General features: G+C 41.4%; 1 protein-coding gene across 1 annotated transcript; it reads left to right on the top strand.

Moving 5' to 3' along the window:
• Window positions 1-2,047: 2,047 nt before the first annotated feature.
• LRRC32 (leucine rich repeat containing 32) lies at window positions 2,048-13,909 on the top strand. Its single transcript, XM_053970333.1, has 3 exons — window positions 2,048-2,326; window positions 5,697-5,787; window positions 10,285-13,909. The coding sequence occupies exons 2-3, from the start codon at window positions 5,701-5,703 to the stop codon at window positions 12,223-12,225; spliced, it is 2,028 nt and encodes a 675-aa protein (XP_053826308.1). The 5' UTR covers window positions 2,048-2,326; window positions 5,697-5,700; the 3' UTR covers window positions 12,226-13,909.
• The last annotated feature ends 2,828 nt before the right edge of the window (window positions 13,910-16,737 follow it).

Genomic DNA, 16,737 nt, shown 5'->3' with positions numbered 1-16,737 from the left:
GGACCACCTGTATTTCATATAAGTGCTATTCTGAGGTCCTCAATCCTTATTGAAGCTGCTGTATACAAGCAAACTCCTCCAGATCTGCTTCTGTTGCCAAGAGAAGTCAATGAGAAATACTTCTCCTACTAATTGTTAAACCATTTGGCCTTTTAAAAATATGGAAAATAAAGAGAAGCGCAGAGGACACACACATTTTAAAACAGTTACTGAGGTATGTATTCACATGCTTGTGGGAGCCTGGGAATACATAAGAGATCGTGACTGCAAAGGAATGAATTCACAGACTGGTCTATGAGGAGTATTTTTTTTCCCTGTGACTTCAAACTTCTCTCGGAGCTCACAGAGTTTTAGTCAGCTGGCATGCAATAGAGGTACGACTTCCCTAAGTAAACTCTTCCTTGACTTGCCCTGGAAAAGCTGTGGGGAGAGTCTGTGAGACAGAAGGCTGCAAGCAGAGGTGAATCCTGCTCCTCCTCCTCCTCCTCCAGCCACAGAGCAGGTATGTGGAGATGCATGCAAACCTGGGAGCATGCTGGAAAGTTGAGCTTTTGACTGCAGGAGAGATGGGGACTCTGGCAACTTAGAGCTGCAGCCTTTTGAAAGTAACACAGACGAGGAAGGTACTGTATAAATAAAAATATGCATATGCAGCTATACATGTTCATTATCATACATGGTAGAACATGCATCACTCTTGTTTACTTCTTTGCCATAATAGACACATTACTTTTAAATTGATTATCCTTGTTACATTCTTACTGCAGTAATACGTGCAAAATATACTCATTGACCCATTTAACAAACCACATCTTTCATATCTCTAGACATTTTCATCTTGAATCTCACAGTATGGTGCAGATCTGAAGTGACCTTGTTAGGAGCCGGTGTGCTGAAGAGAATGAACAGTAACCTGTGGCAGAGGAGCCAGTATATGTTTAGCAGAATCCACAAAGCTGTTCGGCAGGTGCTGTTAAAGGACATGGGTTTTATCTGATTTTAATTAACAGATCCAGGAAAGTTGGACAGAATTGATGCTGTTGAGTAGAAGGGAGTCAGTACTGTCTTTTTTTTTTTTTTTGGTTCATCCACATTCCTTGTCCATAATGGCAGATGTCAGTGCAAAGAGGGGAAAACACACATTGCTGAAGGTAAAACTCTCCTCCAGGCAGGAGGTCACTCAGTTCAGATATTCTTCATGCATTCAGGGAAGAAGATTTGTAGTGATCCCAGGGAAGCTTGCTTTGGTCACTGATGCTTGTGGGAGCTCTCTGGCGGGGTGGCCCAGGCAGGGCTATGCCTTGGCTCGTGACCCCAACACTCAGTTTGGTCCTGAGACACCCACTGTGAAGCTGGCCAAACTCTCTCAGAGGTTTGCACTGCTGTAAACTATCATGCAGAGGCCAATGCACCCCTGCCCTGGTACCAGGGCACATCAGAGCAGAAAAAGATAACACAGGCAATGCGCAGGTACCCCACCAGTTTACACAAGTGCATTGCTTCTGAAATAAAGAGAGTTTCACATTCAAGGAAAAGAAAGAAAAATCCATCACACTGCCCTTTCTGGAAGGCATTTACATTATTTCCCATTCAAGCATTAAATTGAATTTATCCTTTCCCCCAAGGGTGCGTTTGGTCCCACTGTGCCACAGAGACACAACTGTTGGGAAACCAAACATATGTGTTGTCCCTACTGTGAAGCTTCCCTTCCATATAGCCTTTTCCTGTGCATCCCATTCTGCACGGATGTGGAGTTTGGGGTTTGTGACTAGCTCGGTGCCCCTGATTCACTCCATCCCCTGGGAATCTGCAAGCTGACAGCTGTGGGACAGGCACAGATGACTTCAGAGACAAGCACGTGTCTGCAAAGCCTGCAGAGGGGATCTTTTTGTGGAATTTACTGACTGTTTCATGTGTCAATATGAGAGGAGCGTAATTACCAGCTGAGAAATTGCAGGAAATAAGCCAAGACTGAATGGACGAAATGGAAAATAAAGAGAAGCGCAGAGGACACACACATTTTAAAACAATTACGGAGGTATGTATTCACATGCTTGTGGGAGCCTGGGAATACATAAGAGATCGTGACTGCAAAGGAATGAATTCACAGACTGGTCTATGGGGAGTATTTTTTTTCCCTGTGACTTCAAACTTCTCTCGGAGCTCACAGAGTTTTAGTCAGCTGGCATGCAATAGAGGTACGACTTCCCTAAGTAAACTCTTCCTCGACTTGCCCTGGAAAAGCTGCGGGGAGAGTCTGTGAGACAGAAGGCTGCAAGCAGAGGTGAATCCTGCTCCTCCTCCTCCTCCTCCAGCCACAGAGCAGGTATGTGGAGATGCATGCAAACCTGGGAGCATGCTGGAAAGTTGAGCTTTTGACTGCAGGAGAGATGGGGGCTCTGGCGACTTAGAGCTGCAGCCTTTTGAAAGTAACACGGACGAGGAAGGTACTGTATAAATAAAATATACTGTGTTTATGGATACGCTGAGGAACTGGCTAAACACACTGTGCAGATGACTCTATCCACACAGCTGTATATTTAACCCATCAGGGACTTGCACTGCAGAGATTCAGATCCCTTATGTTAAGGAGGCACCAACTAGTTTACAACAATGCAGTTGTCATACGCAAGGTTTGTTATTATTCTCTGTGCTTACAGTAGTGAAAGATGGGGACATGTCTGGGTAATTTTTCTTTCTTTACAGGACTTTAGTCTGTTTGTGGAATTGCTGCATTATAGTGCTCTGAACCTGGAGTGCTGCAGAGATCAGCCTTGTACACTGATTAAATGCCACTTGCCCAGCTCCCCGACACTGAATCTTAGCACAGCCTTGGGCAAATCTCACAGTCCCCGGGTAAAATGGGAAAAAGGCTGTTTGGCTCCTCTGCTCTTCTTACTCTCAGCACTGTCATTGAGCTCTCCCTGTTGGAGCACGAGGTGTGAGATGGCAGCATTACTGTGCTACTCTTAAGATCCTGACAGCTTGAATGTCACCTTGGGTGAACAATGACTTACTGAGAGGGTTTTGCTGCGTCTGGATTGTTACCACAGGAATTAACACTTAGACAGTATTTGGAACTGATAAAGTTTTAGAAAATCCTTATTTATCTGAAAGTCACAGATACATTTATAAAGCCAAACCCTGGTGTATTTAGATAAAAGTATTTTCAATGAAAGTGCAGATATGTTTCCTTAAATAGAATCAAAAGTTTTCCATAAGAGCAGAAATTTATTTGTGGGGTTTTTTTAACTAAGATGCAATAATTTCAACTTTAAAATCAATTTATTACTCTAAAAATGCTGAAATCCTTTAATTTTCAGTGATAGAAATTCACAACAAATAATCTCTTTTTAGAGCAGATATTTCCATTTCAGGGATTGTATCAGTGCTTTATCTTTAACTAATACAATGATGGATGGATTTAAGGGGGGGGGTCAGTATCATGCAATTAGATCTATCAGAATTAACTATCCTCACCTCATTTTTCCTCCTGTTGGATCACATACATTGAATAGATCCTTTCCCATATTCCACTGTCAATGAAAACAATTTCTGAATTAAAAGCTTGTTTTTCTCTCATTTTGCTGCACTAAAATAATATGAGAAATTACTATGTTTTAGCTCCTGAATTTGAGTTTTCTCAGGAACTTGTTTTCCAGGGAGATAGTTTGTTTTCATGATCATATAGTTTAATCTGCAAATCACTTTCTGCTGATAAAAGTGTTTTCATTTTCCATCTCCTACTGTCCCTTCACCCAGCCCCTCGCTAAGCAAGTATCCAGCCTGGTGAATTTCATGCAATTGTCATCTTATTTTCTTTTTCTTTCCTGTAGAGAGGAGTAGGGAAAAAAAAAAAAAAAAAGAGCTGAATAAAATAGGGAATCTGGCTAAACTCCATGTATCCAATTAATTGAAAATGTTAATTTCTGGTGGGGAAGTTCTGTTGGCTAAACACCTGACACAGGTGCAAGTAGAGAGAGGACAGAGTGAGAAACAAGGAAGGTAACAGCTTCAAAAGACAGGAGAAAAGCCATGCTGGGGTTAGAGGAGATGTAGGAGTCCTTATTTTGGTATGCAGACTTGACTTGGCTGTGATTTTAATGAAGCAAAGTTCTGAACAGCAGAATCAGTGCATGCCCTTCCCTCCTGATCTGGCATTTGTTTTTGTCCAGGCTCTTCTTCACAGTTCACCTGGCACAACTGCTTGGTCACTTGGTAAAACAGTTTGAGGAAGTGAGCTGGGTTTTTAAAAAGCTCAACCAACAAACTCTCTGCTATTTTTATCCCTGCTAATCCAAACTTCCCAAAGTGCTCTTTGGGAACATCCGTGTGTAGAAAATGTGAAGCTGCAGTCATCCTGGTCACTTGTTGCTCTTCATTACAGGCATGATATTAGTAGTCCATCTCTAAATTAAATCAAAATATCCTATTTTTAAAAATATATCTTTTTTTCTCATGGAGGCTTCAAATGTTTGAAGTTTGTCTTGCAAAAGTGTCTGTGCATTGCAAGTGCTATTGCACACTGCTGACAGGGCAAACTCTAAACACAGAGCATCTGAAAGGCATTTAAACCTCTGGACACCACAGAAGTCCCCAGCTTCAACATAAGTTCCCTGCTCACCCCAGGGGGGTTGCAGATAGAGAGCTTGAGTCCAGGAAGCATGCCAAAATCAGCACTGCAGCCAGCTCCAGACAAGGGACGCTCAAGACACGACGTGCTTGAGGGAAGGTGGTCAAAAGGAGTGTGACACTAGCCCAGTCAAGGGGAACCTGTCTGGGGTTGTGATAATCTCACAGATGGATTGTTCTCTTGAGAGTTTAACATGGATTTTTCTATCCATTGCACCTAATCATGCCCTCCCCCATTGTCTTTGCATAGCATTTTCATGTATAGACCAGCAACCTGGTCTGCAGGAAGGTGTCCCTAACCACAGCAGAGGGGCTGGAGCCACAGGATCTTTAAGGGCCCTTCCAACCTGAACCATTCTGTGATTCTATGATTCTGTGATTTATGCCTCTCATTTCAGAGTGCATTGCAAAGCCAGTTAGATGTTAAGAGCCAGATCTTTGGCATATTATTTCAACCATGGGTAAATTGCATTGCAACAGTTCAGGCTTGGGGCTCTGGGAGAAAGCAATGGGAAAACCCATGTAAAGGTGGGTTATCCAGCAGCAGTACTTAGCTAGCAGAAGGAAGGGAGGAAACCAGCAATTAGACAGCTGCTTCAGCCCTAGAGGGCAGCACAAAGTAATAAATACAAACCTGAACTCCCGAGCCATCTGAAATCATCTTCTGCATGATAGAAGAATGACTATCAGGGTGGTATCCTGTTGAGGCTAATACCCTCAGCTTAATTTGTTGGATCTAAACAGAAACCATTTCCATTTGAGAGCTCTTTCTACATGATGCCAGACACACTGCCCAGCATGATTATCTGGACTTCATTGGGTGGCCTGGATATCATCTAGGAACCACACAAACTCATTAAATGCCTTCCATCTTCCTTTTCTCACCAGGCTCAAAGGAATGCAAAGCTACACAGGTAGGTCATAAGTAGTAGGCTCAGAGATTAGTTAATTTATTGCACTGCTTGTGTCCATCTCCACATTAGATGACAATCTGGTGCCAGCTTTCACATGTGTTGACCTCTGTGTTCTGTTTGAAATCTAACCATAATTGCTTTTACCTTCAGAACCATGAAACTGAACATCATCTTCTTGCTGGCAGTGGTGAACACAGGAACCTTTAACTATCATCCCATAGAGGGGACACCCTGTGAAATGGTAAGGAGGGATTCCTGCTCAGGCCCTTTGGGATCTGCAGTGAGGCTGGGACACCCCCGTTACAGGCACTGTGCAAACAGCCATCGTCTCTGAAAAGGGAAATCCTCCAGGACCAGACTTTCTCTGGTGGGCAGAGGTGGGATTTGCAGTTAGGGGATGGGTAGCAGGCACTTCTCAGGCTATGTCCTTTTTGTAGTGACAGCACATAAGAGGAGTGGAGGAGGGGTGAGGTGGGGAAAAGGGTCATTATCTTTGGTTTTTTTCTAAAGGGAGCTGGTTAAAAGAAATTTAACCTGATTTCCCTAAGACCATAGAGGGGTTCTGAGACTGAGACAGAGAAAAGACTTAGACCTAAAATCAACTCCTTTCTATCAGGCCTAAATTCTTTGTGCTTTAAATAAAGAATCTTCTGTGAAATACTTCTATACCAGCCCTTTTGTAATAGCAGGGAGACTGACCTCCTCTGCCCTGACACAGCATTGCTGCCAAGGAAGTTGCACCTGACTTCTGCTGGAGGAAAAAGAAGCGACAAAGCCTCTTGCTCCAGTACAAAATTTTCTCCTTGGATTTTTGCAAGCACCTGGTACAATATTATAAATGTTATTCAGACATGACCTTTCTCCCTTCCCTATCAAAGTATTTCTGACTGTAACAGGCTTTTAAAAATACCTTTTTTTCCTGAATATTGAATTTGCTTAGCACAAATCTTCAAGAATTTCCAAAATAGGGAAAAAACCTTTTTTACTAGCTGTACACAAACTCCCTTATGGGAGTCATTTCATTCCTGCCCACCTGCTGTGTTGCTGCACTTCCTGAATTCCAAAGAAATAAAAACCTAGTTTATATAGAATGATCTTGGGAAGGTGACTGAGTAGCTCAGTTCATTGGCTGGAGAGGGAAGTCTGATGAAGCTTGGGTCCCATGTATCACAGAAAAGTGAAGGCTGGGAAAGACACACAATAACCCAAGCAGATTTTTCCCATTCCAGTTTTTGGATGGGTCACAGACCCAGCTGACTGCAGAGAAGTAAACATGTGCTTGTTTCCAGCACTCCACCATAAACTCGTTTCATCAAGCCAATGACCCAAGGCTCTAAGCAGTTAACTGAGATAAATTTAGCTCTGACAGAAAGCTGCAGTCCAAGGCTGGGATGCTCATCCCGAATAAATGAACAGCTCAGCATTGCAGATGTTAATGTTGATCATCTTCCTTTGCTGGATGTTTGCTCCAACGAAAGATGTGTCTAAATCCAAACACCATTTAAAGAAAGAAGGAGCTACTGGATTAACTGCTGGATTCATTGAAGTCCTGAATTACTATTTTTCATCACAGCCTCACTGTTTCACAGGGCAATTTCCCTGTGGTGACACCTTTAGGACAGCAAGGGCTCAGAATTTAATACTTTCATCCCAAGTCTCCTGGAAAAGGCATGAGTCAGAAACTTGTGCCCATCTCTGACTCACCACCACTCTTGTCATTGAACAAGAACCCTAGAAGAGGTTTTAGGAAGTAAACAATCCCTACCAGACCCTTGACACAGGTGTGATCTGCGCTAATTACACAAGTTATGGCATATCTACTTGTTTGCAAAACAAGGCACAGCTTAAATGTCAGGAGGTTCTTCCTAACTCATGTTGCCTTCAGGTCAGGCAAGGCTTCAAGTAGATGATGTTCTACCTCCCAAAGTAAGGCCTTGGATTGAGGTGGTGCAAGAACATGTGCATAACCAGTTATCACAGTTCAGCTGATGTGGGGTACTTGGGCAAACTGCTGAGGTTTGGTTCTGTAGCTGTAGCCTGGGCAGCTCTTCTGGGAATGGCCATGGACACCACACAAGTGCAGGTCAGTGGCAAGTGCCTGCAGCCCAAATTCTTTGGTTCAGATGTTCATGAGCTGACAAAGGAGAACACGAGTGGAGGCTTGGATCCAGCTGGTTTTTTTTGTAAGGCTCTTACGAACGTGGATGACAGCTTCCTCCCAGTGCTGAGCAATGAAGAACTGAAACAAGAATCCAAATAATGCTTAGTTTTTGAGCTCTTGGATAATTTTTTTACCAGCACACAAGTGGGACCAGATACTGAAGGTACCAAATGCTCCTCACCCTGCAGTACTTCTTGACAATGGACTTGAAATAAACTGATGGCAACACTGGCAAAAAAGATGAAGTCAGAACATGAGACTGGCAAAACCGTCTTTTCCAGTCTCAGGCTGCCAACCCATTGGGCTAAGAGGTGAGAGGAGGAGCAATACACCAAAGAGATGCTCCATCCCACTGAAATGTTCTTTATCTTTTCTTTCTATTCCTGATGAGAATGATATTCATGCAGTTTGAGCCTCAGGGGAGTAAAGGTGCAGAAAATAAGAAATATGGTGAGGATCAAAATAGTGAAAATAATCATAGTTTTCAAAGAAATATGGGAGGGGAAGTATTACAGGAGCAAAGGGCAGGCAATAGGAAGTATAGATGTTATCCGTCCCTTTTATCCCCGGGACAGTTCTATGGATGCAGATTAAAGGCCAAATCCTGCAAGATACATGGTGATCTGGGACTGACCTCTCAACCATTGACTTCAGTGAAAACTGGCTGGCTGGCATTGACAGGATCAGAACCTTGCTAAGACACTTTCTCCCAGAAGGAGTGAAGGGGGCTCTACACTTGTTGAGATTTGGCTCAAAGTGTCTGAAGAAACCTGGCATCTGCCTTAGGCTGCAAAGTACCTGCTGCTTTTTCACTCTGGATTTTTTTATCCTTCTGGCTTCTGCCTCTTCCACAAACCAATTTTTAAAAAAACTTCCTTCTCATGCCTTGGAGCTAAGCCCAAATCTAGGCATATTTTAGCTCGAAATGAGCAATTCTACAATGACTTTGCAAGAAAGAAGTAATGTCAGGAAGAGGCCAGAAAATTACCTTTTTTTCTCCCTAATATTTTTAGCTGGGGGAGATTTAAGTGAATTGAAAGAGAGGTGGAAATGGTTTCAGATTTTTGTAGTCAATTTATTTGGAATCTTTGGGAAAGATGCTTTATAGGAAGGACTGTGGAGCAATCTGACTATATCTAGAGTTTAGATGAACATTTATATTTCTCAGACACATTTTTGTGGGGTCTCCAAAATTTAGATTATGCAAAAGAGATTCACAAAAGACTGACTAATGCCACACTTCTCCAAAGCAGATGTGCCACTTCATTCACCTCAAAGTTCACATGATACAGATAGGTTTTGATTGTTTTTACTTTAAATGTTTCTTTAATATCCGAAAAGCTTTGTGTCATGGAATCTGGGTCCTGCTTCTCCACTAAAATTAAGATTCAACAGATTTTTTTTCTTTATTTCTTTCCTTTCTGATCTTTCTACAAATACTTTATGGCCCAGACATCCAAATACATTCATGACAAGAGTTTTCCCCAGTAAATTAAATGTTGCCTAAGGTTTTCACTTTCCACTTCCTCAAACTGCTGTATGTTCTCCTTATTAGCAATATATAGCTTGATATTTATGCAAGGATCCTCATGTTCATGTTCCCAATCTTCCTTATGAACACACACTCCAAATTTGGCCTGGACACAGACTCAATCCTAGCTGCAATTAAACAGACTTGCTTCTGGAAGATGGATTTGATTTTGACATTTGGTTTTTCTTCTCTATCTGCTGCTGAGAATTGGCCTGAAAAAGTATGACCCTCACTGCACCTCACAGCTTTTTTCTCTCTCAAGTGCTGGCTTTACAGAATTTGTCTCTCCCATGTTGTGTCATGTGTGTTTTGTCAGAGCGCTTTCACAAGGCGCTCTCCCCATGCAAGAAGACGGGAACTGTTACCGTAGCAAAAGGATAAACATGGATAATAAATGCAGGAAGAGTTTGGAGGTTTACATCAGAATTCAGTCATTGAATGACCCATTTTGGATAGAGATGCATTACTAAACTAAGCCAAGGATAAAGGAAAACATGATCAAATATCTGAGGGTGTGACTATGAAGGAGAGACAGGTTTTGTGATGTAGGATCCTTATATGTTTTTCCACCTCCCTGCTTTGGGACCCACACTATCAATAGTGTGAAGCTTTTTCAAGTACAGCTTGCTCTTGCACGTGGAGTTCAAAAAATCTAATATAGAGATGAAAGCAAGAAAATTAAACATCAGAAGAAAAATTAAGAAATGGTGCTTGATTGCAATGGAAAAGGGGCAAAACTCCTTCACTTGAGACTATTAAAAAGAGTCCAGGAGAAAGGTACAAAAAGGAGAGCATTCATTAGGTATCAAACACAGATACAACTCTACTGTTGAAGGTCGGTGATGCCTTTAAAATTAAAAGAGTGTTGTTAGCTGCAGAGAGGTGACAGGATTGTTGCTCTTGCTGACTGCTTAGATAAAGTGGTGGGATCGGTGTTTCAGGAGGAGGTTCTGCCTGGATCTTGAATGTTATTTTCATTATATATATCTTGCAAAAATGTTTTTAATTTGTCATGTGCCAACTCCTTTTCTCTCCTTTTCTGGCAGGCAAATTCACAAGCATTTTGCCACAACAAAGACCTCCACCAAATCCCTCATGAGCTCCATCCGAATGTAAACAAAATAGATCTGTCTGGAAACCTGATTCAAAGCATACCTGAAATACCATTATCATTTTACACTTCCCTCCAGTATCTGGATTTAAGCTTCAACCAGATAAGTTTCATCACATCTGGAGTGTTTGCACACATGACAAGTTTGCTGGAAATAAATTTAGCCAATAATCATTTATATGAGCTTACTCAGAATGAGACAGAGGGGATTGGACTTTTGCCCAAGGTGGAGATAATGGACTTGTCCCACAACAATCTCTACAGTGGGATGGCTGAGTATTTCATTAATCAAGCTCCAACACTGCAGTATCTTTCCTTGGCAGACAACAGTATTGTAATGATATCACACAAGATGTTTCGGGGATCTCCCAGTCTTGTGGAGATTGATCTTCAGAGAAATATCATCATGGAAATAGAAGAAGGTGCTTTTGAGACTCTAGCAAACCTTTCCAAACTCAACCTCTCCACAAATTCAATTACTTGCATCTCTGATTTCAACCTCAGGCAGTTGGAGATACTTGACCTTAGCAGGAATAGCATTGAAACCTTCAGCATCACAAAGTCAAATGAGGAATATAGTTTAAGATGTCTGGATCTTAGTGAAAACAAATTACTTCACTTCCCAGTCTTGCCTCAGGTAAATAACCTGGTAACTCTGAATTTATCAAATAATTTAATTCAGCTCACTGCTGAATCCCCCTATAATAAAATGGACTACATGGATAATGAATGGCTAGATGCTTCTTTTCATCTTCTTGATCAGAAGCGAAGTAAAAATACAAGTTCTCTTTATTTATCCCGGCTTGTATATTTAGACTTAAGTTATAATAAAATCAAATCCATTCCAGATGGGTTCTTTGAGTTAATGTTGTCCCTTCACACCCTTAATCTCAGCAAAAACTGTCTTGAGGGATTTGCTGTAAGTTATGATAGTGCATTGGTCTCCCTAACCGTCCTTGACTTGAGCTTCAATGCTTTGCAGAACCTTCTCCTCGATGCTGGTGCTTTGCCAAATTTGAGGGAGTTTCATATTCAAAACAACAACCTACAGACCCTGCAATTTGACATCTTTTCCAGTCTTCCTAGCCTCAGACTTCTTAACCTACAGAGCAATAACATCAGCCTGTGCCACATGTACTCAGGATTAGCTAAGCAAAGACTTGCTGGAGAGGAAAGTGGCTGTGTGTCATTTGTCAATTCTCCTGCTCTCCAGTACTTGTACCTAGCAGACAACATGCTGAACATCCTACCAGCACGCACCTTCTACAAGACTCCACTGCTTGTTTTGGATCTCTCCATGAACCCTGGACTGAAAATAGAACTTAAAGCCCTAGCAGGACTGGAAAAGTCTCTGGAATACCTGCATTTACATGGAAATAGCCTGATAGATTTAAATATTGACTTGCCTTGTTTTAGTCACCTTAAACATTTAAACCTCTCTGAAAATCAGCTGAACTGGCTGCCTAAGTGGAGTAGTGACTCTCCACTGGAAGTTCTAGATCTACGGAACAATAGGTTCAGTACCTTACAGGACAGCAATATTTTAGCATTAGAAAATTCACTTAAAAACTTGTATCTCTCTGGGAACCCACTCAACTGCTGTGGAAACATCTGGCTTTCATCAATGATCCAGAACAAAAATGTCCAGATCCCCAATGTGGAGCACTTAACGTGCCAGTACATTCGGAGCTTCGGGTATTGGGAAGAAATGCACATTGAGAACATCAGACCAGAAGACTGTGAAAAAGAGGATCTGAAGAAAATCAACATCATCATTATATTAACATCTGTACTAGTTTTATCTGTGATCATCATTGGTGTGGGTTCATTTTTTTGCTTCCGAAAGCAAAACTTTAGCCACCAGTTTAAAGCATAGGAACACAAAACACCCTGAAAACTGAAGAAATCAGGTGCTACCCTGACACTGTGTAGAAATGAAGGATAAAATTTTCATCTTTGAGTTTTAACTGTGGATTTTGCAATGGTTTTGAAGTGTCCCTGAACTGCACCACTGTAGTGGTCTGGGTTGCAGCAGGAGAATTTGCACTGTTTTGCACTTGCTTCATTCACATGCAGATCTGCTTAAAGGATTACACAGTGTTAGAAGAGGCCACTGTAAAGTGTAAAGTTCTGCTGTTGTTTTGAGGGATGTGTAATTTAAACTAGCTCAAAAGAAAAAGGCCTGTATGGTCTTGAGATGTGAGACTTTTCACTAAGCTCAGATGATGCCATCAGCCAATTAGGAAATCCCTTCTCAAAGTTATGTGCCTCCACAAGATGTTTCAGATTGGTCTGAGCTTTGTTTTTGCCTAGCTGGTTATCACCTAACCCTTCTTAAACTGAAATCATACGGAGATGTGCCAGAGTGAGCCAAAACACAATCTTCACTCAATGAAGTTGGTTGCAAATTCCCCTCAAGCTCCAAAACAATGAGAATTTATATAAAAACAAACCAAAGCCAACCCAAATGGAAATTATAAGTAGTGTCCATTGTGCTCCTGCCTACCATTTAGACAGCTGACAATGGAAACCAAACACCATGTTGTAGGAGCCTCTTTGGATATCTCACTTTTTTTGTTAGGATGTTGCTCCAGTCACTGGGGCAAGACATGAGAGGTAGATGAGGTCAATTAGTTCTGACACTTAGTACCCACAAGGGATGTAAAAGAAATCTCAGGCATGCTGATATGTTACCCAGATCTGCTCAGAAGGTCACAGGTCCACAGTTTAACTAAAAGAGAAGAAATTTGTCTCTCATGTGCAATACATATTTAACTGGGTATAATGTGAAGAAATTAATCTCTGGGGTGAATACTTTGCAAAAGAAAAATCTTGGAGAATGAATTTCAACCAGCTAGAACTGGGCTGAAATGCTTACCTTTCTAAGGAAGACTGTGGGAAATTCACAGCATACAGTTGCATTTCAATATAGAAGAATAATATACCTGTTTTTAAAGGTCATGGAAGGTTAGACTGCAAAAACATACAGTCATGAAATGACACACAGGGAATCTAGTCCTGTACCATTATTCAGATCAGATGTTCACTGTGTCACCCTAAAAAGATATTACAGTCTAGAGAATGGGCTGTAAGAAAAGTTACGTAGATCCTCATTCTGCGATGGGTTTAACACAGCTGACATGCTATGTTGCTAAAAGTCGACACTGACATGTATTTTGTTCCCTACCCTGACAGAAAATTCACCCTTTTGAAGTGAAGAAAAGCTCACCAACAGTGGGAGCTTGAATTGCTAATGGGGTGCAATGGCTTCAAAAGTAACTATATCAGGCCTTCTGTTAATGCCACGAACTGTACATTAAGGCATATAACAGAAATAGAGGTCAAAACAAATCCTCTGCAGGTAAATAACTCAGAGTCAAATTGCTGCTTCATTTCTGTTTCTTCAAGCTAGTGAATATAAAAATTAACACACTACAAAAAAGTGTATAATTCTGTTTTTAAAGCAGCTATGTAACAAAGTGGCTGGTGGATTTCACGGTGGAATTTTGTATAATAAAAACATATTTGAATTTTTTTAAAAGTACAGGGTTGTAAATATATTAAATCACCAGTTTGAAGTGCTCCACAGATGAAAAGAAAAGCCTTCCTATTTTTCCTATGGTGTTCAGACTCCACCTTTGACCTTTATCTTCTGGTCCTGAAGAAGGGACAGCTGTTCCATGTCTTACAGTGCAACCAATGGAGACCTAGAAGATCTACTGAAGATGTAGGTAAAAATTTGGAATAGGTTTTTCAGAGAACTTGTGGATAACTCATCCCTGGAAGTGTCCAAGTGCTTTGATCAACCTACTCTAGTGGAAAGCGTCCCTGACCATGGCAATGAGGTTGGATCTAGATGGTCTTTCAAGTCCTTTCCAACCCAAACCATTCTGTGATTCTGTGATTCTATAAATTTGCACAAACCCTCAGCAACAATGGGGCCTGATGTAACATCTACAAAAGCCCATGCTTGAGCCCATCATTGGGTCAAGCCTTTATTCAAGTAGGGAAATAAAGTCTAGTCTTTAGTCTCTGGTCTAGTAGATTGCACAAGCAGCAATCCCAGGAACTAGTCAGAAGTCCGATGTTGAAGTTGCTGAGCTTTTCCCTTGGTGTGAAGGCAAGCTGAGCTATGTGCCCAGACACTGTTTAATCTGCCACACACCAAGTTTATGGCTTTTGTGTCAAGCAGAACAATCTCCTTCTCAGAGCCAGTATGAACTTGACTAGCATGGCTGGAATTAAACCTGATGACAGAGTCAAACCCGATTAATTAATAGTTTTCACACAGCTTTTGTTTGGCTCTCCCAAAAGGAAGTGTTTGTTATTACTAAACATCTGGGCTTAATTAGATTTCCATTGACTTCCCCAGAAGCGAAAACAGTTTTCTCAAGAATAAGCCTCGGGAATAAAATGCAGCATGGCTTGTTTAGATTTTTCTGTTAGCAGTATAATCAACCAAGAAGTGACATGACCCTGCTCCAGCCAATTCTATTATTCTGGATGGGGTGAGGCGCAAGACAGGGGGAAAAAACATTAATAAAATAGCAGAGAGGAAAAACAGGGAGAAATGCGAGCCCTGCATGATATTATGCATCAAAATAGGGGCTATGTAGCTGACAGCCCCAGCTCTTGCCTCTCCTGACTGTTACTGTGTCTTCAAGAAGCCCAAATGCCAAATGATGATCCTGCATCTAACATAGATGTTCACACATTACACATCTTCCCACAAGTCAGCTACATTTTCCTAATAGGTTGGTGGTATGGTTTGATAAAGAAGAAAATTAACCCTGTCCCAGCTGACACCAAGCTATTTTGACTGGAATTTTGAAAGCAAGAATTTACACCCTCATTTACTGCTTTTTCATAAAGTCCTTGCAATAGATTTGAACCTGGTCTTGAACACTTACAGGAATGGGGCAACCTGTTCCAGTGTTTCACCACCCTCTGAGTACAGAATTTCTACATAACATCTCATCTAAATGTGCCTGGTATCAGGAAGATATAAGTACTGGAAACATTAGGAATGCTAGAAAAACTAGAAACAGAGAGAGACCTTAAATGCTCAGCAAGCCATGACTCATGTTGGGCATCCAACTCAGTTTCCAGAAGCATTGGTGTTTTTTTCCCTCCAAAGTACCCGTTTTTATTTGGAAAGTACTCTGTACCCTAACAGAGTACCAGGGCCTCTAGCTACAGGCTTCCCTGCAGGGACTCTACTCGGCCCTAAACTAACCACAGTAGGTAAGTATCTAACACAGTAAGTGCTTCCTAATATTTTGGGAGCCCAAAGCATTTGCTTTCCTCTTCAATCTAATCCCCATATCATTCAGTACCCTCTTACTTTCTTGGAGAGAAAAAAAAAACTGACACAACAACTTGGATCCCCTGCATCTCCCTGAGAAAGAAAACTAGGCAAGGTATCCTCTAGCCATATTATTTTCCATGAACAATTACCTATTCTGTTTGTGCACACATGTACAAAGACACAGACACACAAGGCTAGTTTAGGAAATAGATAATTTCAGGATTAGCTTTGCTTAACCTAAATTAGAACAGCCTGTGCTAAACAATCATCTGTAATAACAAACAGCCTGTGGTGCTGCTGCTTGTGGATTCCTATTTCATGTCTGTCCATGTGAAACATTTTGATCAAGATTTTCAAAAGTGATCACTGATTCATTTCAGATGCCTACATTTGCAGCCTTTGTCTTGCCAATCCTAAAACAAGTCACATTTTCCAGAAAATTGGGTCCATTTTCTCTCAAAACCAAGGCTCTGTGGTATGTCTTATACAAGCCCCAGGAAAAAAAATGAGGTTGTCCAGATGTATACATAATTATTTCACTTAGAGCTTTCTAACAACAGTTTCTGCTCTGCCAGAGTTGTTTGGAGCACCTGAAGAGCTGAAAAACAGCAATGTCACCACCTCCTCTGCCCTGTAGTCTGCCCTCAGAAGGACCATATTAACACAAGTTAACTATCCTCCCACTCTCACTCCCACCCTCAGCTACTGTGGGTAAATTTGACTGAAAAAAGGAAAAATGGACATAAGAAAAGAACAAAAATTTAATGTATGTCTTCAGCTTTCTGACAATGTTGCAACTATGCAGCCAGAACAGATTTTGGTCCCATGGGTCCTGGATTGGTGAGGGTCCAAATAGATTTTGCCAAGAAAAAAGAGGAATGAGGAATGAGAGGAGTTTAGAGCCATCAAAGTGCTCAGAGTGAGTGATGGGAAAAGGAGAAAACAGAGTGTTTGTGTAATTCCCTCTGAGAAGTGAAGACATGAAAATACTTTAGAGGAACAGGCAGTGGTAGGTACTTACCCACCTCTTCCCCAGGAGTTTAGAGAAGATCAGTGAAGCTTCACCCAATCTCTTGTAGA

This window comes from Vidua macroura, chromosome 2 (assembly GCF_024509145.1).
Source record: "Vidua macroura isolate BioBank_ID:100142 chromosome 2, ASM2450914v1, whole genome shotgun sequence".
Classification (NCBI taxonomy): domain Eukaryota; kingdom Metazoa; phylum Chordata; class Aves; order Passeriformes; family Viduidae; genus Vidua; species Vidua macroura.
This window is presented reverse-complemented; position numbering and strand designations above follow the sequence as displayed.

Excerpts from the sequence above, each read along its gene's own strand:
- LRRC32 (XM_053970333.1), top strand. The coding sequence starts at position 5,701 with ATGAAACTGAACATCATCTTCTTGCTGGCAGTGGTGAACACAGGAACC. Across the intron at positions 5,788-10,284 it reads AGGGGACACCCTGTGAAATG|GCAAATTCACAAGCATTTTG; the intron begins GTAAGGAGGGAT and ends CTTTTCTGGCAG.